This window comes from Maniola jurtina, chromosome Z (genome assembly GCF_905333055.1).
Source record: "Maniola jurtina chromosome Z, ilManJurt1.1, whole genome shotgun sequence".
Lineage (NCBI taxonomy): Eukaryota > Metazoa > Arthropoda > Insecta > Lepidoptera > Nymphalidae > Maniola > Maniola jurtina.
In genome coordinates this window covers 12,943,242-12,968,136 of record NC_060058.1, presented here as the reverse complement: position 1 = coordinate 12,968,136, position 24,895 = coordinate 12,943,242, and the positions used below count along the sequence as shown (strand labels likewise).

General features: G+C 35.8%; 1 protein-coding gene and 2 long non-coding RNA genes across 4 annotated transcripts; 1 reads left to right on the top strand and 2 right to left on the bottom strand.

Annotated features, from left to right (window-relative positions):
- Positions 1–814: 814 nt before the first annotated feature.
- LOC123880556 (photoreceptor-specific nuclear receptor-like) lies at positions 815–8,994 on the bottom strand. 2 transcript variants are annotated; one of them, XM_045928739.1, is made up of 7 exons: positions 8,756–8,994; positions 7,541–7,656; positions 5,021–5,419; positions 4,266–4,424; positions 2,980–3,366; positions 2,462–2,608; positions 815–1,742 (listed from the first exon to the last, which is right to left on the bottom strand). In XM_045928739.1, exons 1-7 carry the CDS (start codon positions 8,896–8,898, stop codon positions 1,504–1,506), a joined length of 1,590 nt encoding a protein of 529 aa, XP_045784695.1. In that variant the 5' UTR covers positions 8,899–8,994; the 3' UTR covers positions 815–1,503. The 2 variants fall into 2 exon arrangements, with proteins under 2 accessions (XP_045784695.1, XP_045784694.1); XM_045928738.1 differs by having other exon boundaries at positions 816–1,742; positions 5,021–5,422.
- LOC123880596 lies at positions 1,185–23,567 on the top strand. The gene is made up of 3 exons (XR_006799293.1): positions 1,185–1,197; positions 4,102–4,109; positions 23,216–23,567. It is a non-coding gene; the product is annotated as an uncharacterized LOC123880596 (long non-coding RNA).
- On the bottom strand, positions 18,043–23,219 carry LOC123880588. The gene is made up of 2 exons (XR_006799285.1): positions 22,103–23,219; positions 18,043–21,780 (listed from the first exon to the last, which is right to left on the bottom strand). It is a non-coding gene; the product is annotated as an uncharacterized LOC123880588 (long non-coding RNA).
- Positions 23,568–24,895: the final 1,328 nt, after the last annotated feature.

Sequence of the window (24,895 nt, the reverse complement as noted above, 5' to 3'; positions counted from 1 at the left end):
TCAAGTAAAGATTTTTATATAAATAGGTGGGGATGATACTGTCATTGTCGCAAATAGAATGCCATAAGCCTACTTTGTCCTATTAGTTGCGAAAAACCAAATAAAATTTGAATTTCGTGATACAAACAAATAATAACTTTTTGTATTGAAAAAAAGAATGCTCTAGGGCCTACGCACTACCCATACGTACATAGCTTCATATAAGGATTAATTAAATACCAGATGCAATAATGTAATTATATAATTGGAATTAATGATTGACCAGTGCAAATATGCTTGGAATCATGAAGGGGTAGGTAGGTACGTTTTCTTAATCTAATTGGTTTGATACTAATGTAATAAAATAAATGATTTTACTTAATAATAATTATTTATCGTCTTCCAAATGTTCCTTCTATATAAAATTATGTATTTTTCTATTTTAGTTAGTTCGAAGTAGTAAGTTTGAACTCGAGTTCAAACTCGCTTATTTCACTATAAAAATAATACCCTTATGTTCATCGAGACATGCTAATAGGGAAGTAATAATTAAGAAGCCACACGCTATTGGTCGCAGAAAACGGATATTTATTTGGAATTTTCTTATTCAACTTACAAACATTTATACTCAACGTATCAAACAAAGAATTCCCTAATATTATTATTAATCTAAACCAATAATAATATTACTATTTTATTATAACGTAGGTAGGTACATCATTTTATATTTAGGCAGGCACCTAATTATGAAATGGTATATTTTTATGCTTAAGTACATATATTTTATACTTAGATACTTATTTAAAACAACTTATTTAATAATTAAATAAAACAATTTATAATTTTTACTGTATGGAATTTATACTATAAGATAACTTCATATTCTATAACTCGTCTAGTTCTTCTAGATAAAAATAATATAATAGGTATGTATAATTAAAATAAAACAAAAGAAAAAACAGTTCGTAAATATATTATGTAGAAATGCCTTAACTTAATTTTCTGTATTATTCAATAAACAAATATTCATAATTTATAGGCATCTACATAATATGTAGTTCACATGATATGCGAAGTTAACTAGAAGTTGCCTTCAAACTACGGAAATATAATATAATGTATAAATATCGCTCACCCTGCTTTTAAATGTAACTGTTCACACTTACTTAGATGAAATATTATTACATCACAGTGTGAACAGTGACATTTAAAAGTAGGGTGAGCGATACTTTAAATATTATATTATTTTCCGTAGTTTGAAATCAACTTTACAATATCGACTCAAGTATTTTTTCTAGAAGTTAAATCCAGTGAATTTCGAACGTGGATTACGCAAAAATGTGACATTTTGGAATAGGAGCGCACCATTACTTATTACGCAAAAATTACTTGCGCTTTGATTGATTGATTAGATTTTTGCTTCTGGAATCTCGCTATATTGTCCCTATCCTGAAGTGGGAAAGGGCTTAGCTTACTTGAGGTTCCATTACGTTAAAGAAAAATAGGTAATAGTAATAACACTATTCACATGGAGGTGTAAGTATATATCCGAGATATGGTTGCGTTGATATCTTCAGTCAAAGACGTGGAGAACAAGAGGTGTTCCAGATACCCTCGATTCGCTACGAAACACACGCTGGGCAAGAGTAGCAAGAGTTTTCCGAATCTGCTGGTATCCTTCGCGGAGCAATGCCGCTGCAGTTGCATTAACGTCTTTTCCTGGTAGACCTCCATTTGGGTTTGTCTTCCAATGTCTAGGGTATCTGGAAAATAATAATTAGGTATACTTAAGTATAACATTACGTAAGTATTGAAGCGAACATTGTTTTGGCAAAAAAACCCGGTCAAGTGCGAGTCAGACTCGCGCACTTAGGGTTCCGTACTCGGGTATTGTTTCCAACATTTTGCACCATAAATCAAAAACTAGCATAAAAATAAATAAAAATCTGTTTTAGAATAAACAGGTAAAGCCCATTCATATGATACCCCACTTGGTATAGTTATCTTAATTTGAAACATATTTTAATTTTTTTTAAATTATATGACCACAAATTCGCGGTTTTCAGATTTATTCCTGTATTTGTGCTATAAGACATACCTACCTGCCAAATTTCATGATTCTAGGTCAACGGGAAGTACCCTATAGGTTTCTTGATAGACACGACGGACAGACAGACAGACAGACAGACAATAAAGTGATCCTATAAGGGTTCCGTTTTTCCTTTTGAGGTACGGAACCCTAAAAATGTAGGTATGTTGGCACCAAATTAAAAATACTTCGCACGGAGTTGGTTACTATGTAATTAACTCTTTAGGTAGGTACTAAATGAAACGCATGAAACAAAAGTGACATCATAAAGCTTTCCTACCTCCCAAACGAACTGCTTATTACTACTGCTTATTCTCAAACTAAGTTACCTAATTGATTGAATTTTTTAATTGTTCTAAATTAGCAGGATTATAATCAATTTTAAAAAATCACCTGTCCGAAATAATAGCGATGTCTTTAGGCAATCGAATTCAGTTTTATCTAATCTACACAGTGCAATCTTCTTGAGAAGTGTTGTCAGTTTTCTCAGTTCCTCCTTGACACTTGGGCGCTTAGAAGCGATAACCGATGATACGTGATCTGTGAACACAAAAAAATAAATTGAAAAATACCTATTACACTACGTGTACTTACTTACTCATTATTATTCGTTCATGAACACATTTTAATATTTTTTTGTGATGTCACCACAAATTCGCGGTTTTCGGACTTTTCCCTTAACTTGTGCTATAAGACCTACCTACCTGCCAAACACCCCGGGAATATGAGTGGGAAGTCCCCCGTGATAAGTTTTATTGGCAAACACGACAGATAGACAGACAGAATATAGACAGACATACAGACAGACAGACACATACATATAGACGACAGACTACAAAACGATTCTATAAGGGTTCCGTTTTTCCTTTTGAGGTACGGATCCCTAAAACAGACTAATTTTAAATACTCACCTTCATCAAAGTAATAAGAGCACTGTGCAGCATGCATTATGAATAGTTCTTTCCAATTGCTGTGAAGCAAGCAGGTTTGTTCACTATGAGACATTTGTTCGAATGATGCGACGGTGTGTAACCATTTTATCGTGGCTACCAACAATTTAGAGGCAGAATCGTATAATTCTATATCCGAGAAAACAGATTTTTGTAGTTTTATCTTGTAGCCCATATTAAAATCACGTTTCATTGTCGTTTCAGCTTTTATTTCCTCTCTTGACTGGTTGATCAAATTGAAATCATTTTTGTTCAAATTCGGTGCATGTTGTTGTTTCTCAAATTTTTTTGTAGCATAAGGCATTGATGGTTCAAAATGGCTCGAGGACTGCTCATGGAAGCTGTAATCTAATATTAGTATCCGTTATCAAATAAGAATATATAAACAATAATAGGTAGGTAATTTTTTTTAAGAATATTAGCCATGCTAATCATAACTAATACTCCCCTTTCCCCTCCAATTAAACGTAAAGCTTGTGCTAGGAGTAGGTACGACAATAGTGCAACGGGTGGGGTTTGAACTGCCAACCTTTCGGAATTCAGTCCGCTCGTCAACCGTTGAGCTATCAAGGCTCAACTATATTACTAGCAGGTATTAAATATCTTTCGTTTGATGTAAAAATCGCAACGCAAGTTAAGTATTACTTAGGTAAGTAGGTACACACACACACACACATATGACACAAAAACAACAACATTCTATGTCTAATACATTCTAGTCATAAAGTAAGGGTTATTAATTTCATCGTTATAAGGATAGAATAAACCATAGCAAACCCAGAACTTAGATATAGTGCGCCAAAAATAAGTAGTCCAATGTGAACACGAGTCGAATATCTGCGCATTGTAAAGAAACATCTTACTTGGGCTTATGTGTGTTCTGCGCAAACCGCTGTGTTGCTATTTCAGATAGGACTAGGTACCTACTTGCAGATAGAACATTTTGCAAAGGTATACGTCATGATCTTCGCCAATGCAGTAAAATATAATAGATAAACTTTGTTAAAACTGTAATAACATTTTAATACATTTTTAGGCTGAAACACATACGACTGACGGAAACATGTCCAACGCAGCTCCTAGAAAATACAGTTCCTTGTAATACAATTAAGTTGTATTGTAGTACGAGGAATAGTATAAAGACGTGATTTATATACAAATCCTACACGAATACGCGCGCTTTCAGAGGAACGTCTTGTGGTGCAGTTTCCGTCGCGCGTTCAGTTGTTTCATCTTTTAGTTCTTACTTGAGTCTTCCTTGCAAGTATCAATTTTGCACGCTTCCTCAGAACTAGATACCTCATCTTCTTTTTGTTTCTCCGAAAGTTGAGGGTCCGGTTTCACAGACAGATTGCTATGGTAAGGAAATGGATATCTTGAATAGTTCAAGCTGTTTGGAATTGTTTCTGAAATAATATGATAAAATATCGTTTATATTAAGATATCGTTGCAGAACATAGATTTATCCATCGCAGCAAAGGAAGTTAAAGACTCACTGAAATTCTAAACTAGTTCTAATGGACTAAGGTCCAGCGCATGTTTATAAAAGCTGAAAGTTTCTCTGCGTGTTGCCCCCAACTCATGGAGGAACGACCTGCGACTATGAAGTTTGGATCATGGTGGCTTTGGGAGATAACAGGTAGTAAAGGTGTAAAAAATCTTACGTCATAAGTATATAGTCTATTTTTTTTTAAATAATTTCTTCGGAATAGTGCCTATCACGTGATGCATTGCCAGACAATTGGTATTGTGACAAAACTCTGCCAGACAGATATCTTTAAACTTTTAAACTTTAAGGGTGTCTGACAGGGGGTCCTTCACTTTTCTACTATCTTAGATACCGCATCCCATCGCCAAGGTCTGCACGCCGTACGTAGTCCAAATTCCACGGATAGGATAACGCGCTCCATCTTAGCCTACATCATCACTTGTCACCAGCTCTCATTGCAGCCAAGCGTTAGTTTATAAATTAAAAAAAATATTAACATCTATTTATACTTACTTTGTGGATCACCACACGCCATATTGTCGGGGCTCATAATTGGAGGGTAAAACATATTCGTCGACAGATACCCCGGAACAGGATAGTGTAAAGGGGTAGGGAAAAGTGGAATCTTAAATGGATTGAAGGCACTAAGTGCGCTTGAACCACTAAGCAGTCCTAGGTGAGAGACATCCATTGATTCCTGGGCTGTCGAAAAGTTGGTGAAGGGAGCGTTTTCCAAAAAGGAGTTGTGCATTCTATCGGACAGCGCGGTGTAGGGATAAGGGGGTAAGGTAGAGAGAGCAACGGGGCTGGTTGCCGGTAAGAATGAAGGCTGTCGTGTTAAACTATAGCCCAGTTTTTGAAGAGCCAGCTGATGCTGATTGACGAGTGGTCGCGGGGCGCGCTCGTGTTGAACTGCTGAAATATAACAATTACATATAATAATTGAATTGGCGAACTAACGGTGTAATTACACGTAATTTAATTTTAAGGAGAAACCAAATAGAGAAATCAACTCATTCTTCCAACGCAACGGTTCAGAAAGCAGACTTTACTAAGAATAGTCGGCAAGAAACTCAGCAGTTTGCAAAACGCAATGATTTTGAAAAGAATTTGTATAGGTAACTACTTATAGGCCGTGCGTGCCCTGTTTAAATTTTTAAGTGTCTTTTATATACCTATATGTCGGCCCCATCGTTACAAACTAAATTAAAATCAAATTAATTGTAAATAAAAGGAAAAGATGACTGACTAACTGACTGACTGACACTTATAACTGACAGCTCAAACTACTAGACAGATCGAGCTGTTTGGTATCCAAATAGCTATTATAACATAGACATCCGCTCAGAAAGGATGTTTGACATTTCAACCCCTAAGGGAGCAATTTAGGAGTTTGAAATGTATGTGGTATTAGACGGTAGAAGTCGCGGGCACAAGCTAATTAAAAAAACTGTATAACAATTTGAAAGAATCATTAACTTAACACCAACACTTTTATTTCAATTAAACTTCATAAGTTGGTCCTCGGAAAACATTTGCTAAGCAAATCTGGCGGCTAAAATTACAAGTGGGTAAATATTATGACAAGTACTAAAGGCTGGGTGTATTTCACACCAACGCAGCTATCTGGCTTGCAAGCTTGCAAGTTGCGCGATCAATTTGATGTGCAAATATAAATATCCGGGGAGTGCGAGTGACGTTTTACTTATCATGTGACATCACGACGCGGAAACCCCTACACCGACTCTATGCTTTCAAGAGTTAGGCAAAGATTTAGTCGGAAGGCGTCCAAGAGCTCTTTCGTAACTTTGAATAGGGTCTTGGTCCAAGGCCCCATTCAAAGTTACAAAGGCTCTTGGACTGTTTTATGAAAAGTATCTCAGCTATTGTTTACATAACTAAAATGCTGCTAAAAAGTCTATTTTAAAAAATTGAAATTGTCGTTTATCGCCTTGTGACGACATTGTGATCGGCTTCCGTACAGCGTAACGTTAATTAATTATGTTAAAAATAAAGGAAAATGATGATTTTTATTTAATTATTCTCTTTAATAACACATACAAGCCCCACAAACTATTGCTTTACCAAAACATCACATCATTTTAGTACTACAGACCCTATTTCGACTCTACACTTATCTAGTATATAGCGTAAGTTTGTACATTTTTTTTTTAAATATTGCCGTACGAGTTTTCTATTCTCGACTCTTATTTTAGGTCACACGTTCCTTAAAAAAACACAAGTGAATGTAATACCCATTAAAAAACTGGTTAAGCTCGAGTCGAACTCGCACACGAAGGATTCTGCACCATCAAACAAAAAATAACACATACATTTTTTCGTGATGTAAACATAAATTCACTGTTTTCAGATTTTTCCCTATACGAATGCTATCTGCCAAATTTCAATATCTAGGTCAATGGGAAGTACCTTATTATATTTTGGTCTTGACAGACACGACAGACAGACAACGAACTTTCCTTTTTCCTCTGAAGATACGGAACCCTAAAAATTTCAAAAAGTTGGAGACATGGCGTCTGAAAACCATCTAATCGATTCTATATTATATCGTGTACACAATACAAGAAAAAAGGCTCGCGTGTGAAAGTAGACCTGTGGTGTGATCGCAGGGCACCCGCGAATCTCCCCCCGGCTTTTTCCCGTCACTCTCTGACACTTGTGTGCCGCAAATACTTGAAATGTCTCCTAATGGAAAAGACATGCTGCTCGGAGGAAGCCTGAATAAATACTTTATTGAGACGAGTGCCCACTTGTTCTGTTCGCGTTCAATTTGGTATAAACGATCTCGAAAAATCGGGATTTGTTAGCTGAATTGGGAAGAAAATGTCATATTGATTGCTACAAAGTATAACCGCAATAACATATTATTACTTAACACAGTAGAAGTCGGTTTAATATAGATCAATGCGACGTAATTTAGTTACTAACCAATCTAAAAGTAAATTTTAATTTAAGAAAGGTAGGTTTCCGATCTAAAAACGTGGTAATTAAGTATCAAACAACTTCCCTTACCATCTTTCTTCATGTTGACGCGTAAGCACTTTGAGAAGCGGCATGCTTGACATTGGTTCCGTCTGCTTACGTCCACCACGCATCTTCCATTTTCTTTGCAGACATAGTCAAGATTCCTAAACGGTATGAAGATATATTATTACATTGCGCACCCGATCGTATTTCGTCTACGGTGGTCAATCTCCATGGAGGTTATCCAACTGTGTGGAAGACATTATAGTGTGCAAGTGTGTGCACAAACACAGGTGCATTCTCTATTCCCTTAAGGGGCATGCGACGGGTCTTCCCGCGAAATTCAAATTTAATTTGGTTTTTCGCAATTGTAAACTAATACGACAAGTATGCTTATGACACTTAATTGCGCCTTAATTGCACTTAAATAATAACTATAACTCACAAATTAGTCGATACTAGAGCTAATTTCTTAAACTCGACTTGAAATTTTTATATACTCGTAAACCTGTGAGAATGATATTGCCATTGGCGCAATTAAAGTGCCAACATTGTCGTATTAGTTTACAAATTGCGAAAAACCAAATTAAATTTGAATTTCGCGGGCAGACCCGTCGCATCCACCTTAATCTCATAGTCCGATGGGACGAACCCCGACACGACCGGAGAGAGATCAGGCGCAGGACCGACGGCTTTATATGTGCTCCCCGAGGCATGGGGTGTAACATCTCCAACTTTCTAACTCCGGGCTAGTAGGTATTGAAAATTTCTTAACAGAAAAATCCAATCCATACTGATATTATAAATACAAAAGTGTGTCTGTATGTCTGTCTGTCTGCTAGCTATTCCCGGCCCAACAGGTTGACAGATTATTGATGAATGGTACAAAGTTAGCTTACACCCCGTGGACCGACATAGGTTACCTTTATCCCAGAAAATTGAAGAGTACCCATGAGATTCTTAAAAGCCCATATGTTTAATCGATTTACGAGTAGGTATATGAAATTTGGTACTGAGGTAGCTTGCGTTCCGGAAATTGACATAGGCAACTTTTTATCACGGAAAATTAAATAGTTCCAACGGGATTTTAAAAAATCGCCATTTATTAGGAACTAAATGATAAATGTTTTGGCCCGACCCGGGAATTTAACCCACGGCCGTAGCTTATGCCGTCGCATTTGCAGTCGAATAGAATAACTACTAGACCAAACGAAGCAGTTATTAAAGTGAGATACTAAAGTATGGATATGGATTAGGCCTTACCGTCTTATGCTTCGTTTAAAGAATCCTCTGCAGCCATCGCACGAGGGTACCCCATAATGCTTTCCAGAAGCTTTGTCGCCACACACCCGACATAGGACTTCGGGCTTCCCTTCCATCTTCAAGTTCATTCTAAATACACGCATAAAAATTGACCGTCAAAGCTTATTGTGTTATTTTGAACGCAATCTGACACCACGATATGCCAACCAAGGTACGCTTCCAATAGCCTTCTGTTACACCACGACAAATCGCAACTAATTAATGCACTTAATATTTTTGTAATAGGTATCCAAACAGGAAGTCTGCATAATTTGTTGTTCGACAAAAATGGAAAAAGGATACCTACAAGTAGGCACATTATATAACGCATATTCTACATACAGTTTTATGTAGGTTTTTAAAATGCATAAAGTTATTTTGAAACGTCAGTCAGTCTGCTTTTCAAAACAAATTTTCCGCGAAGAAGCAAATGATAAACTCAGCCGTATATCTACATAGTTTTTAACCCCCGACCCAAAAAGAGGGGTGTTATAAGTTTGACGTGTGTATCTGTGTATTTGTCTGTGGCATCGTAGCTCCTAAACTAATGAACCGATTTTAATTTAGTTTTTTTTTGTTTCAAAGGTGGCTTGATTGAGAGTGTTCTTCTTAGCTATAATCCAAGAAAATCGGTTCAGCCGTTTGAAATTATCAGCTCTTTTCTAGTTACTGTAACCTTTACTTGTCGGGGATCGGGGATGTTATAAATTTTTAATTTACACTTGTAACAACTTTAGTAATAGTAGGTTAAAAGTAACTTTTGTAGAAGTCTCCTAGTTACTTTTAAATAAACTTCTGTTTTTATTCTTAGTTCTTCATCATCAACATCTTAACCCATCGCCGCGCCGTCTCCCCTCACATTGAGAAGGATTTAGGCCATAGTTACCACGCTGGACAAGTGGGTTACAATTTAACACACCTTCCAGAATGCTAAGAAAACTTTCAGGCATGCAAGTTTCCTCACGATGTTTTCTTTCTCCGTTAAAACGCGATATCTCAAGTTAGAGAAGCGTGAGCTTTCGAACCCTGGAGCCTTCCGAATAACAAATGCCTAGTTTTCGTTCTTATTGGGTTTCAGTTTGGTACCATAATCCAAACCATTTTACGAGGAAGGTGCATACATAACTAGCCTACCAATAAATAACTTTTGAGAAATGTGGTACCTAAAATAATTCAATGATTAAATAGGTATAACATATTTTCATATTTAACGCTGACGAAGTTGCTGGCAACTGTTAGTTTATAAATATATGCGCATATGATTTCTCTTTATACAATGGCTCAATCAATTTGTCGTAAACGTGCCCGCAAATTTGAAACTTTGAAAGAATTTTGTTGCATCATCGGCTTTGCCGTATTAATAATCGATTGATGATGCAAAAAAAGGGATCGGGTGAATTATTTAGAATATATCACTTATTATTCAAAATGAGGCTATAATGTGCTTATACCAACCTACTGTATGCCTATAGCACCAAGGTACATATTGGCAATCCTTAAGGGGAAAGAGTTTGAATCATAATATAGTATATTTCATTACAAGTGTGGAAAGGCTGTCATTGCAAAGAGTTCCGAAGGCGAGGGTTGACAGTCGGAACAAGTTGCACAGAAAATTTCTGAAAAATGGCGCCAACCGTAGAATATAAGCAGAGTTTTTTTGTCTTCACCCATTCTGGTAGGCAAAGGGAACTATGCCCATACAGCCAAGTCTTCAGTAGAAGTTTTTTATTGATATGAAATGAAAATGAAATTTAATGAGATGAAATGAAATGAAACCTAACCAAACTCATTCAATCAAATCATTAAATCTGATATTGAAACAAATTAGTAGCTTCTTTTTAGAAATATACGTATTTGCATGAATCATAAAAACTTCTATGATTTTTTTAGTAAAAACTTCATGATTGGTTTTTCTTTTTAATAGACATTATTTTGATAGTTGGGAAAGAAAACGCACGAGTGCGGGAAAGGTAAAAAAAAGCACGGGTATGCCCACATCCCGAACGCTATACGTCCCTGCAATACGCCACTTTTTGAGCAACTGTATTAAAAATCAATTTTTCCTTGCTGTGATATCCTAGTGGTTAAAAAGACAAGGTTCAGTCTCATATCTGGAGGAGCAGAGTTCAATTTCGGGCACGCATATTTGACTTTTCGAAGTTATGTGCGTTTTAAGCAATATAAGTATCAGTTAGCGGGAGGTCCCGGGTTCGATTTCAAAACCGAAACCAAAGGAATATAAAAATAAAAACTGCCATACTACTTTCAGGTTAACCCGCTTCCATCATAGACTGCATCATCACTTACTACCAAATGAGAATTGAGATTGTAGTCAAATTACTAATACATAGGTAGTAGGTAATACCTACACTTATGGTATAACAAGCTTGTGCTAAAAATTACGCATATTAAAACAAAATTAGAAATCCAAGAGTGAAGCTCGCCCGACTTCACACCTAGATACATTACACGTGTAGCTAAACAAAAGTTATTTTTTACTTTTTAGTGTTTGTGGTTTTTGAAGTCGGTTTTACTTTTATTTTGATTTTTTTTTATTTCACATATTTAAGTGGCCCCACTGTACTATAATATGCTATGCCCAGTTAAAACCCTACTGTTTACTAAGCTATTACACTGATCGCGAGCAATTTGCTCCTATCCATTCCATCTCCGAAGATATTCATCAGATCTTCACCAAATTTATATGGGACCACCTGCACCTACCTATCCTTTCAAATAAAAAAAAATATTTCCAAATCGGTCCAGGGGTCTTTGAACATACATAAAAAAAAAGATTCCGACGAATTGAGGACCTCCTCCTTTTTTGGAAGTCGGTTAAAAAGGAATTCGCTTAATGCATTGTTTTAGTAGTCTAAAACGATCTTCGCATCAGTCTGTGGCATCGTAGCTCCTAAACTAATGAACCGATTTTAATTTAGTTTTTTGTTTGAAAGGTGGCTTGATCGAGAGTGTTCTTAGCTATAATTGAAGAAAATCGGTTCAGCCGTTTGAAAGTTGTATATTATAAGTTATATTATTATAGGTATATAATCAGGCTATATGATAGTGATTAGTTACAAATGGTAGAGCCACAATAGAGCGTGCGTTTCTATCTCATTCATATCATTTTCTTAGTTGCTTTTTCTATCATTAAGGCAGCCAAAGGGCCAACATATTAGTCTCAACTACCTAGGAAATAAGGTTCATTATGGCGTTGCGTTATATGGTGTTTTACCACGTGCAGGCCTTCCCACGAAGCTCCTAAAGGGAGTTGACTTGCGGAAAGCTATTATCGGGATGTATTATGATCGTAAGACATTTGACAATTTACCTACTAGGTACTTATAATGTGAAAGTATCGAATGTTAGTCTAGTATTATTAAAAGTTCTATAAAAAACTAGCTTATATGCTCGCGATTTCTTCCGCATGGACTACTCAACCCCTATTTTACCCCCGTAGGCGTTGAATTTGCAAAAAAACTTTCTTATCGGATGCCTACATATAGCAGCTATCTGCATGCCAAATTTCAACCCGATCCGTCGAGTATTTCGAGCTGTACGTGGATAGATCAGTCAGCAATATGTAGCTAAGTACTTATTTTATTTAGTGATACCAGTTTCAAAGTACAATCGATTATTTGTAAAACTTTTTTTGCTAGTGACAATCATATAGTTTTTAACCATTAGTAGTCTTAGATACAAGTGTAAATTAAAAATTTATAACACCCCCGACAAGTGAAGGTTACAGTAACTAGAAACGAGCTTTCAAACGGCCGAACAGATTTTCTTGGATTATAGCTAAGAACACTCTTGATCAAGCTACCTTTCAAACAAAAAAACTAAAATAACTCCTGCTTCTATAATACATTTAAAAAAAACTAAATTAAAATCGGTTCATTAGTTTAGGAGCTAGGTACGATGCCACAGACAGAAACACAGATACACACGTTAAACTTATAACACTCCTCTTTTTGGGTCGGGAATTAAAAAGTAGCCTAAATGACTCATTGTAGTCGTTAGTCTATGCATAGTCTACTAGCTGACTGTGGAAGTCTGATTAATGAAAAACCTTAACACTTTAATACTTAGCATTACTAAGCAACTTAGTAAAATGCAGCTTCATAAAATTATTTTTCGCCATAGTAATCTTACGGAAAGACCGACAATTTTTTAAAACAGCAATAACCTTCTTTATATCAAGTAAAAATAAACAATCTCATCTTGTGGTAAGTGAAAATGTAGTCTAAGATGGAAGCGAGCTAACTTGGAAGGGGGATGGTGGTTTTTTTAAACCCATAATATTATTAATGGTTTCTACTTGACTTCTTAGCAGAAGGCTAAATCGTTTGGCAGTAAGTATGGCTTCGCTGGTAGGTTTCTAACTAGCCACCAGACCTAAGAGTCAACAAAAAAATTGAAAATTGCCCAATTGATTACATTCCTACTAGATTACAACTTCGTGGTTATTCAAGGGGCGGACCAAGAAATTCCTGAAAGGCTGGCAACGCATTGGCAGTTCCTTTGGTACTGCAAATGTTCATGAGCGGCAGTAATCACTTAACTTCAAGTGACCCATCTTTCTCGCTTTTTTTTATTTAAAAAAAAAGAGTCAAACCCATTCATAAGACCGCAGCACTGGATTACAATAAGATTTATCAAGCGATCTAAATCATTAGTCATTTAACACCCTTATATCAATAACTAGGAATCGGGCACGCTGCGTCGATTAGACCATATTGCAAGGAACCGTTGACCTAACCTCTCCCCTTACAGGTGCTCCAAAAGTCAAAATATAATGACCTACACGTAACGCGTGGCACGCGAGTGACGGTGGTATTGTTTCCCCATCATATTGATTCCTAACACAGGGGTGGCAAACCTTTGCATGTCGAATTGAATAATTTTAGTAATAATGCATACTTATGCAAGCGGCAAAAGAGCATGGATTTAACTTACAGCTTGCGCGGGAATATGCCATACATAAAAGTAATTGCTACTTTTATATGGCATAATATTTTAATTCAAATCGTAAAAAGAGTGCAAACGCAGAGTTTCTGTCTGGTGCTTCTCGGCAAGAAAGTCATTACGAACCAGAGGTACTGGTAGATGCATTCGACGTTTATAAAATACATGTACCTAATTAAAAGTTTATTCGAAAAACAAAATATTTCTATTCTATCCTATTCTAAGACTATTCTATACAATAGAATTCACTAGAATATAGCTAGTGCATTGCAAGGTCTACATTTTCTAAGGATGTTCCGGTGTCGGAGTGAAACGTGTGTCAAGTGTTTTTAGTTGGATTTCTTTGGTGTTGCTTTATGATGGTGCGTAGCAGTGGGGGGGCGGGCGTTGTACATCGCATGCTGCATATTGCACCATACAGATTTGTGTGTTTCAGCGGATTATTACAAATAAACTTTTTTGGATCCTTATAAATCAGTAAAGTGATTTTCTTTAAAAATGCAGTATTTAAGTAGGGAGGCATCTACCAAACTGGGGCTGACTAAAAAGTCGCATCTCTGGTTGGTTTAGTACGATGGCGTACTATTTTTTTATGGCACATAATAGAAACAAAATTAACTTTAATCAAATAGCTTTGATCTACGGGCTCTAAAAATATCTGCTTTCAAAATATAAAGGCCCACCACCCCTGCTCGGTGTATAGTTAAATGTCAGCAAAACGCTGGCATGTTTTTGTAATTGTGGTGTGACGTCAAGTCGCAATTACACCGTATGCTGAAAGTCATAGAAGTTCACAGGTTGCTAATTATCTATTAATGATAAACGTTGTTTCCTAACTTTACTCTTTTCTACTGTCATACTTAGGTGCCACTTTACTACTAGGACTCCCAATGCATTAGGTACCTACTATTTGATCCACAGCTAAGCTGATCCCTAGTTTAATGATTTCGTATATCGTATATGATATTGTATATCAAATCTTTGAAAAGAGCAACCGCCGAGTTTCTTGCTGGTTCTTCTCGGTAGAAAAGGCATTCCGAACCAGTGGTAGATGCTTTTGACGATTCAAAAGAACTTGTAAAAGTCTAATTGAATAAAAAATATGTAAGTTCTACCTGTCTGTTAATTTCTTTGTAAGCATCACACACTTAAAATTTTTACTTACGGGTGGCTGATGTATTTAAATGCCAGTGAATTTCTCGTAACTTATTTTGAACAATAAAGCAAACAGTCTAAATGTTGATTTAACGTCAGGCATTCATAAAATCGAACTGGAAAACTCAATATTTAGTTCAGACTATGTAGCTATCCGTCTCGGGTTTCACGGGTGCAATTTACTAATGAAGAAGATGTGAAATGCATTACAAAATACCATCCCAAGTTTAGACTTTTCCGGTTGATTTTCTAAAAAAAATCTTACCTACAATCCTTGTCTTGACAATTTATGAACACAACCAAAATAAAACAGGCAAACCAGTCGAACGGAGCTCTTTCATATAAGCCACAATTGATCTTTATTTATAGTTAGGTAGTTCGATTGGGTCTATGCTAGGTACTTATGCGGTATAGTTTTTGAACGTCAATAGTAAGTGTAAATTAATGAAATTAATAGATCAATAGAAAGAGGTAAAATGTTAAAACGTCAATTTTTACTTAGGTACGTTAAATTTAAACTAACTAAAGCTAGAAGGTTCTAAAAGTACTATAGTCGCAGAAGAAGAGAGAAGAACAATAAAATAACAAACTCAAGTTATTGCTCTTGCTGTTTTTTATGAAGTATCTGGGTATTGAGGAAATATTTATATCTGCGTAATGAGGAAATCTCTGGTATGAGAGAAACTTGGAAGAGACTCTCCAACACCCAAAAGAACGGCGTGCACAACCTTATGTGCACGCCGCACATAAGGATAATTAAGCATAAATGTCCAACATTCAAATGAATATATACCTACGTAACTAGCTGACGCCCGCGACTTCATCCGCGTGGATTTAGGTTTTTCGAAATCCCGTGGGAACTCTTTGCTTTTCCGGGATAAAAAGTAGCCTATGTGCTAATCCAGGGTATAATCTATTGCCGTTCTAAATTTCAGCCCAATCCGTCCAGTAGTTTTTGCGTGAAGGAGTAACAAACATACACACATGCACACACACACACACACACACACATACAAACTTTCGCTTAGAAAATATTAGTGTGATTAATTATGGTGATATTTAAGTTTTATACTTAGGTACATCTAAGCACTATCTACCTACTTGTAAGAAAAAAGCTGGTACCTATTTATTGATATAGCTTAGGTACTCTTAGATATTGTAAATATACAATAAAACGTACACAGTAGGTACTTACCTATATTTTTTTGTGGTCTATGTTTGAATCAATATAATAATGAAAGTGACATATTTATGATACAATTCGTCCTGGAGTATTAAAGAGTTCCAACGGGATTTTTAAAAGCCTTATACCTACAATAAAACCTAATATGAAAGTATGTTTCTTTGCGGATTTTCCTTCTATCAAGTCAAGACATGATTATTTGACATAATAGATACTCTTTGTTTCGGAAAATTAAAGAGTTCCACCGGGATTTTTAAATGCCTTAAACGTGAACGATGTCGCAAGCATCATGTAGTATTCAAGTATAGGTAGGCTATTTTATCTTCAACTTAGTGATTGTCACAAAGGGAAAGCACTCGCCCTAGAATCACACTAAAATTATTTTTTTAAGACCTAGATTGACGAAATGTTAAACAATATTACAACTTTAAGTTATAACAAAGTAATTTATCCTGAAGAGTAGGCATCACTTAAATTAATAATCAAGAGTATGTAAGTACTTACAATTTCCAGTGATCTCGAAACCTCAACGTAACCACGAGTGGTTTGATCTACCGCCGTCCACAGGGGCGGCTTGGGATGGGGGTAGAAACCCAAAATAGGCGTGGCGTGAAATTCACCCCTATTCTAAGACATTTCATTGGGTGATCGCCTAGGGGCGGCATCGCTCGTTACCACAAGCGTCATTAGGCATTCTCGATAACAGCCAAAGTTCACCTCTTTGTTTCTACTTAGGTGCATGTTCGTTGAATAGTGGCTGACCGACAATAATTACGACATGTAGATCTACTGACGGCTGAAGGCTTTCGATAGACATAAGTTTGAACGGCTTCAATAAATTATCGTTATTATTAAGTTATAATCTATACTTTAATCATTTTTTAGGGTTCCGTACCTCAAAAGGAAAAACGGAACCCTAAGATATCGTCGTCATAGTACTTACCTAAATCTGAATTTCTAGATTAATTTTTACATTGGTTGATTTATTATAACAAAATTGAAAGAGCACTAAGCTTTTATGACGGTCAAATACGTAGCTAACTCCTAACTCGACATGTAATGATGCGCTGAGAATACCGAGCAATAAATAGATAATTTATGAAGACCCTCGCTACCGTCCGTAGGTACCTAAATTCCTACCTGTAGGCTGTACCTATATAAAAGCTTTCCTATAAGAACATTATTGTAACGTAGGTTTGTACATGAGTGAGCTTCGATAATAAGTTGATGTCACTGCTAAACTGATTGATAACATGGAGTTATCAATCAGTTTAGCTGTGTTATCAACTCAGTATCGAATATATGGTTGATGTTTAAGGAATATCCACTCTGCAGTTGAAATTCAAAAGGTTCAACTTTTGTTATCTGTTGAAACTTTTAAATTACACATCGGACCGACTGATGTCCTACGCTTAAGTACGTATTAAGTTTTTCTTTCCATATAAACTTAAGTAGCTGTACCTACCTAATAGTAGGTATAAAATGCGAAAGCGTGCGTTGCTTTTCAGTTCAATCGCTCGCGCTGAACCGATCTTGATGAAACCTGTCACAGAGAAGGCTTGCACACTGGAGACAGTACTTTTTATCCCATAAAATCATAGTTACCATGAGATATTAAATAAAGAGATTTTTAAAGCCTAAATCTATGAAGATGAAATCGGCAACTAGCTACAACCGCGTGGATTTTGGCTCCGCGAGGGAACTCATTGATTTTAGTTGTTAAAAAGTATTTTTAGTAAGTAGTATAGGTAGAGTACTTAATATAACCTATACTTTCTTAAGTTGATTTCAAACTACGGAATATTAATATATACATATCGCTCACCCTACTTTTAAATGTACACTTAGATGTAATATTATATTATATTTCCGTACTTTGAAGGCAACTTTATTATTGTAGGACGAAAATGAAATAGGTACGTATATGTGAATGAAACAACAATAATTTTATTGGAACCTATTTATTCCCGATTCCATATTTTATAAAACAGAATGTCTAACTTACATTATAATTATTTACGAGAGTGCATTACATGCGTTATGATGTAACTGTAATAATAATATAAAATTTAGTAACAAATTAGTAGGTAATAACGTTAGTAAAATAAATAGTAGGTATACTACTGACTTAACATTACACAAACCAATCACTGAGCTCTATGTATCGGCACTAGACGAGTCCTTTCAAACCAAAAAAAATTGCGAGTAAAAACTCGCTTTTGCTTAGATATGGCTATATCTGCTGTATTCAATAGTAGACTGTACCTATCATAAGGGGGCAAAATAATATTTTTACGGCGAGGGCGCTTTTTTGAATCCAGAGCGAAGTGAGGGATCGTAGAGAATCTCGAGCGTAGCGAGGGATTCTTTAGTACAATCCTGAATGTAGCGAGGGATTCAAAGTACATCGCCCGAGCCAAAAATATATTTTGCGCCCGAGTGATACACTCTATTTTTCATCATCCTGTATGAGGAAATAAAAGGCGCCTCATATTTTATTGTATTTAATATTATTATTTAATAAAACATAGAGTAACAACTAAATTGAAATTAAATTGTACATATATGACAGATTTATGCCAAAGCTTATGCCACGTTAACATAAAAAGTTATACAAGACTCTCTCTGTATAGCAATAAACGTAGAATCGTTGACTAATTATTACTTTAAGAATCTCACATCAAAGCCCTATCACAAATCTCACACCCAAGCGAAATCAGTGTTCGTAGGATCGAACGGGTCACAATTTTATTCACACAGTGGTGCTTTTAAAAATGTATCCAGAAAAACCGAATATTACTTTAGTGGATGTTGCAGGTAGATTAAAATTAAAATTTATTTCAAAATTTATCTAAAGTTTTTCACACAAACTTAAACCTTACATTATCACGAAATAGAAGTCAAGTCAACGATGGGTCGATTTCGATTTGCCACTGTCTTTTGTGGCATTGATCTTTAGCACGTTCATTCACCATTAATTTTCCGCATGCGAGGACGAAAATCACTTTCCAATAGGATGTACGAAACCACAATAAGTAGATATATACCTACGCACGGCTTATCTACGAGTATATATACCCTACAAATAGTTCATGGTAAATCTATCGTTTCCGTTCGACGCGAACTATGATTTCGTTTAGAGCAACAAGACTCGTAGCGCTTAATTAATACTATAACTTACTGGTAACTGTAGTGAAAATATAATTATTTATCCTGATATAAATCGTAAGGCATTAAGTCGATTACATTAATTTATATGGTACAATGAACGACACACTTTACTCCATTTTAAAGGTGGCTGAAAATGCTAATGTTCAGAGTTCAGACTCGACATGATATCGACATGAAAAAGTCAGTAGGTTAATTGGAATTAGTACCACCCGGATACTAAGAAATGAAAACCGAGTCAATTATTTTAATAGCTTTTTATAAAAATAATATTATAACTACTACCGAATATTACAGGTGGGGCCAACAGTTTCGTTTAAAAATAACGTAACAGTGACATCTATCGTGAAAGTCTAAACTCCATCAGAATTGCAAGCCTTTCAGTTTAGGTTTAGGTAGTAACATAAACAATATACTTATAACACTAAGTTGATTTAATGTAGATGGCGTTAAGAATACTCAATCAATAAAAATCAATAGCTTTAAACAACCGCTAACGTGAATTTTTAATTCTGCGTCGCACAAAGAGGACTCTCATATCAAATCCTGGACAAAACTAGCGGACTTGGTGAAAAAATTAAACCATAGTATGTGGACATCGATTTATTTCATATTTTTACTTAGACATTCACTACTTCATTTTAAAATTTTAAAGCATGCGTTTGAAATAAATGGTTAATTTACTTTGCCAAAATGTCTTTAGTTTGCATTTTTTCCTATTTATTATACAAACACTTATCAAAGGTTACACATCACAACATATAAGAACGTACTTACATAGTATATACCTACTTAATAAAATTCTTTAATGACGACGCACAGCTCAAACTAGCAGTTACAGAAGTATGAAATTTTGCACCGGAGGAGTTGCACTAAGAAAGGATTTTAGAAAATTGATCCCAAGTGTCGATGCAATTCAGCAGCAAATCGAAGAAAAGTTCTAAAATTTTATATAGCATATATTGACCTTTATCTTCAGAAATCTATCAAACTTCAGTCGAGAAGAAATGAAATTATGGGGGGACAGGATTTTGGGCGGTGCAATAACTTCCGGAACACTTTTTTATATATCTTTCATTAAATAGACATACCTACTAGTAAGATATATTATGCCTAAATCAATACTAGGAACAACATAGGTATTATATTTACAAGTGGTTTCATTTTTATATATTTTGTCTGGAAATTACAAAAGTCCTTCTGTGTGCGACGTCCTTGCGACTTTGCGTGGTGATGGAGACTAATTTTACGAGTCCTTTCGAATGGTCCGGCCCGTTGACGTCTGCTAAAATCTTATCAATACATTATCTTGAGGAAAACTTCGTAGCAAGGTAGCATAAGATTTACCTAAATATGATTTTTAGTTCTTTAGAGATAGTTGTTTAGGCTACTTTTTATCCCAGAAAAGCATAATTTCCACGGGATTTTTAAAAACTATAATCCATGTGAACGAAATCCCGAACATCAGTCTACTAAATAATTTTATTAGGGTAAAGTGTGTCGTCATAATGTTCCACTGTCCACTTATTATTGCGTAGGTTGTTACGTGTCCAACGCCGTGTACCGGCGACCTATAGAATAAAGTAATACATACCTAGAATATGTAGTCATAACATGCGTTCTAAAGCGTAATTGGTATTAATATTACGATGGGTCATGTAAACTTATATCACTAGATGCAGCTGGCCATGTTTTATCGGAAATAATACACTCGTACTTCGAAGTTTTAGATACTTTGAGTTGGTTTTGATAACATCAACGGATGCAAAATCGTTGAGCTTCTATAGTAGTATCGAATGGGTTATCACTCAGACGACAAATTTTGTCATATTAAATCTCAATATGATCTCAATGCATTGCAAGGTTGAATGACATGTTGCAACAACATGTGTCATACATGTTGTCTGAATGGTCCCCTAAAGAGGCCCCTATCTTGACTATGAATTCTAGTGTACACGCACGAGAGTTACCTTTAAACGCACTTTTCATCTCCCTTGGAAAATCTAAAAAGATTACCAAGATTTGCGAAACTTTCATTACCGAAAACATAATATAAACTCTCTTCAACGACGTTGATAAATATCAAGCATCGAAGCACTGAGACATCAGCATAAATTTACTTTTAAAATTACCGTATTTTATGCAAATTTTATGGCACAAAATTTCTCCCTGACATTTGGCTATTTAAAAGAAAACAAATCTTAAGGAGTTTACGTACATATTTACATCTGACGAAAAAATGTTTCGATACTCGAAATCTATCAACGTCGTCGAAATGCACAACTGGTACAGTGATACAATAACAGAAGCCCTCCCCATGATAGTAAAAACTGTGGTAAAGAAGGCAGTGTATTTGTCCATTACGTATTATATTCCACAGCCATTTAGAAATAAGGCCAATAACTATTGCGTTTCCTTTAAGTTTGTCGTTGCATCTAGCTTTCGCAATATGACATGAGCAAGGTTCTATTAAGGGCTACACAGTATTTCCGGTTCCGGTTTTCCGAGAAACCACCTGTAAACCATCGCGAACACAATTTTATAGTATGAAAGTTAAAACTAAAACTGCTTTCAGGTAAAAAGGACACATTAGTCGACATAGTTTGCACTTGGTGCGCTAAATGTAGATCTATGGACGAACTTGAGTTTTAGCTAAAGTGTAAGCGCTCGCATTCTACCAATGTTAAGCTGACTGTTCACATACTGCGCGAACAAATAAAATACGCCTTTAGTAGAGACCATCGCATTCATATCACCAAATAGATCGATAAATTGCCCAGGTATAAGGCTAACGATGTTTCTACAAATAAAAAATGAGCACTCTTGAAATTATTTACCTTCACTTAAATAATTGTGTCTTCGATGGTTTAGACCAGCACAAATCTAGGTATCAGTCACGCGCGAATTCCGATGCAATGTGATATTACCCAATTTCGTGCAGAAAAATGCCGAAGAGAATTTGCGCTCACGTTTTCCGCTACATTTTTCTACTCTCTTACACGAATTTTTGATGATTTCACTGACAGGACGGCGTGACAGAGAATTTTCTAGCTGAAATCAATTTTTAATCTTCAACGTATTGTGCCTTAAAACTTTTTTTATTTTACCAAAATCTATTTTGTAGACATCGTAACTAGGTACAAGACTTGGGTATGCTGCAGAACGTTAAAACATCCCGTGAATGATTATATTCAATGGAATGAATGCCTCAGAACTCCTCAAAACTCCTTGACATTATATATTTTACATAGATATGTATATTTTATCGTTCTATGCCACCCCGTCCTGTCATTGAGTAAAGACCTTCGATTCAGAATACTATCGCTTCTATTCATTTTTAATTAATGGTCTTTCACTGTATTTAGTGAAATTCTCGAAACTCAAGTAGCCGGTTATTTTCTACTGCAGAACATCACAACACATTAACTCTTAACACTATAGTAAAATTAGTTCACAGTCACCAGTTATGTTACTTGTCACTTATAAGTAGACATACGTTCTGGCAAAGCATGATCGCGACTGGATGATTTTTTTAAGTATCGCCTTCCAATTACTTAATCACATGTACACCTTGACCAATTGAAGCCCTTCTGTCACTAATCCAACAACACAATAATGCAGCTTGATCGCCACAGTGTTCGCAACTGGCACGCCTTGCCAAAACGTACCGATAATCCCCCGAGACTGTCAATATCGTAAGACAAACTGTGTTTTATATTGCAAAATATATATATATTTTTATATACCGGTACCTTTTTATTTTATTTTCTCCATCACTTTTTGAAATTGACAGCCCAGAGACATATAATTACAGCGCAAAGACTCTAAACGTTACATAATCGTTAGTCATACAAAAGCCATCCAAGTAAGTATCTACAATGAACAATCATTACGCTACTTTGGCAAGAATCCTATTTGTACTCGAGTGCAAATAAGTGCGTGGTATCTAGCTGGGATAATTCTGCGGGTAAGCGGTAAAATTAATCAATTCCTGATTTTTCGGCCGTAAAAGTGAACCTACTTTATTTATAAAAAATAACCAACCAAATGGTAATAGGATGACCTTGACAATTTCTGCTAATTTCACTCTCATAAGTGATAATATTGGTAACAACGAAATTCCGTCAATTTAGCATGTGTGTACAGATAGCATACGAGTTGAATGCAGTCGGGGCCTGAGGTAAAGGGCGGGAGCATCTCCCCCCGCTTCGTCTCATGTAGGGCAGTTGTAGTGCTGTGCTGTCGCTATCGAACGTACGCTTACCGTGTAATGCGGTTATACTTGAGGTCTAGCCCTGTTGTTCCCCCGACCCAAAAAGAGGGGTGTTATAATTTTGACGTGTGTATCTGTATATCTGTCTTTGGCATCGTAGCGCCTAAACGAATGAACCTATTTTAATTTAGTTTTTTTGTTTGTAAGACGGCTTGATAAAGAGTGTTCTTAGCTATAATCCAAAAAAATTGGTTCAGCCGTTTAAAAGTTATCAGCTCTTTTCTAGTTTTCTTGTTACTTTGTAACAGACCGTTAGGTTCATAATATTATGTCAATTGAAAAATGTCAAGCTATCAAGATGGACGTTGCCTGGATACATAATTATTTATTTGAAAATGATGTTTTGGAAAACTCAGTTACTTTGGATCGTAGGCGCGGAATAGCTATAATCAAAGAAAATCGGTTCAGCCTTTAGAAAGTTATCAGCTCTTTTCTAATAACTGTAGCCTTCACTTGTTGGGGGTGTTATAAATTTGGCTTGGGCAAAAGTAAAAAGAATAGTATAACGCATCACAATGTTACTTCCGATTTGTCCCTAAAAAGGCTAAAAGAAGTTACTGAGCTGGCACTCATTCGGGTCACAGAGGCAGATTGGCGTGGCTTCGATGAAATTCGAATTTTAGAAGAAAATTATTGGCAAAAACATGGTTTCATTGAAGATACCGTAGACCGATTCGTAATTGAGGTCAGCGATGGTGAGGATAGTGACACCGATTCAACCATGTCTGTCATTTCTGAATCTGATGATTAAATTTTCACGATTTTTTTAGTTGATTTCGATGTGCAAAATATTTATTAAAAACTAGCTGACGCCCGCGACTTCGTCCGCGTGGATTTAGGTTTATCAAAATCCCGTGGGAACTCTTTGGTTTTCCAGGATAAAAAGTAGCCTATGTGCTAATCCAGGATATTATCTATCTCCATTCTGAATTTCAGCCAAATCCGTCCAGTAGTTTTTGCGTGAAGGAGTAACAAACATACACACACACACACACACACATACAAACTTTCGCCTTTATAATATTAAGTGTGATGTGTAAAAATCATAATCTTGCTGTTTACATTATGTTAATAGTGTAAAATGATAAACTTGAAACATTGTTGAAAATCGAGTAATTATAATTTCTGAGCTCTGCATTCAACTCGCTCGCTATCTGTACCTAATATATTTATGCTATTATCATTTGGACGGGGTAATGTTATGTCAAGACACTAGATCATAGATAAAGTATGCCACGTTTGTGCCCTATGCCATATGACACATACATAGTCACACAAAATGGTAGACAAAGACCTGTGACAACGACACTTGACCTGTGTCTTATAAGTAAATGATTATAGTGCTTATGCCAACCAT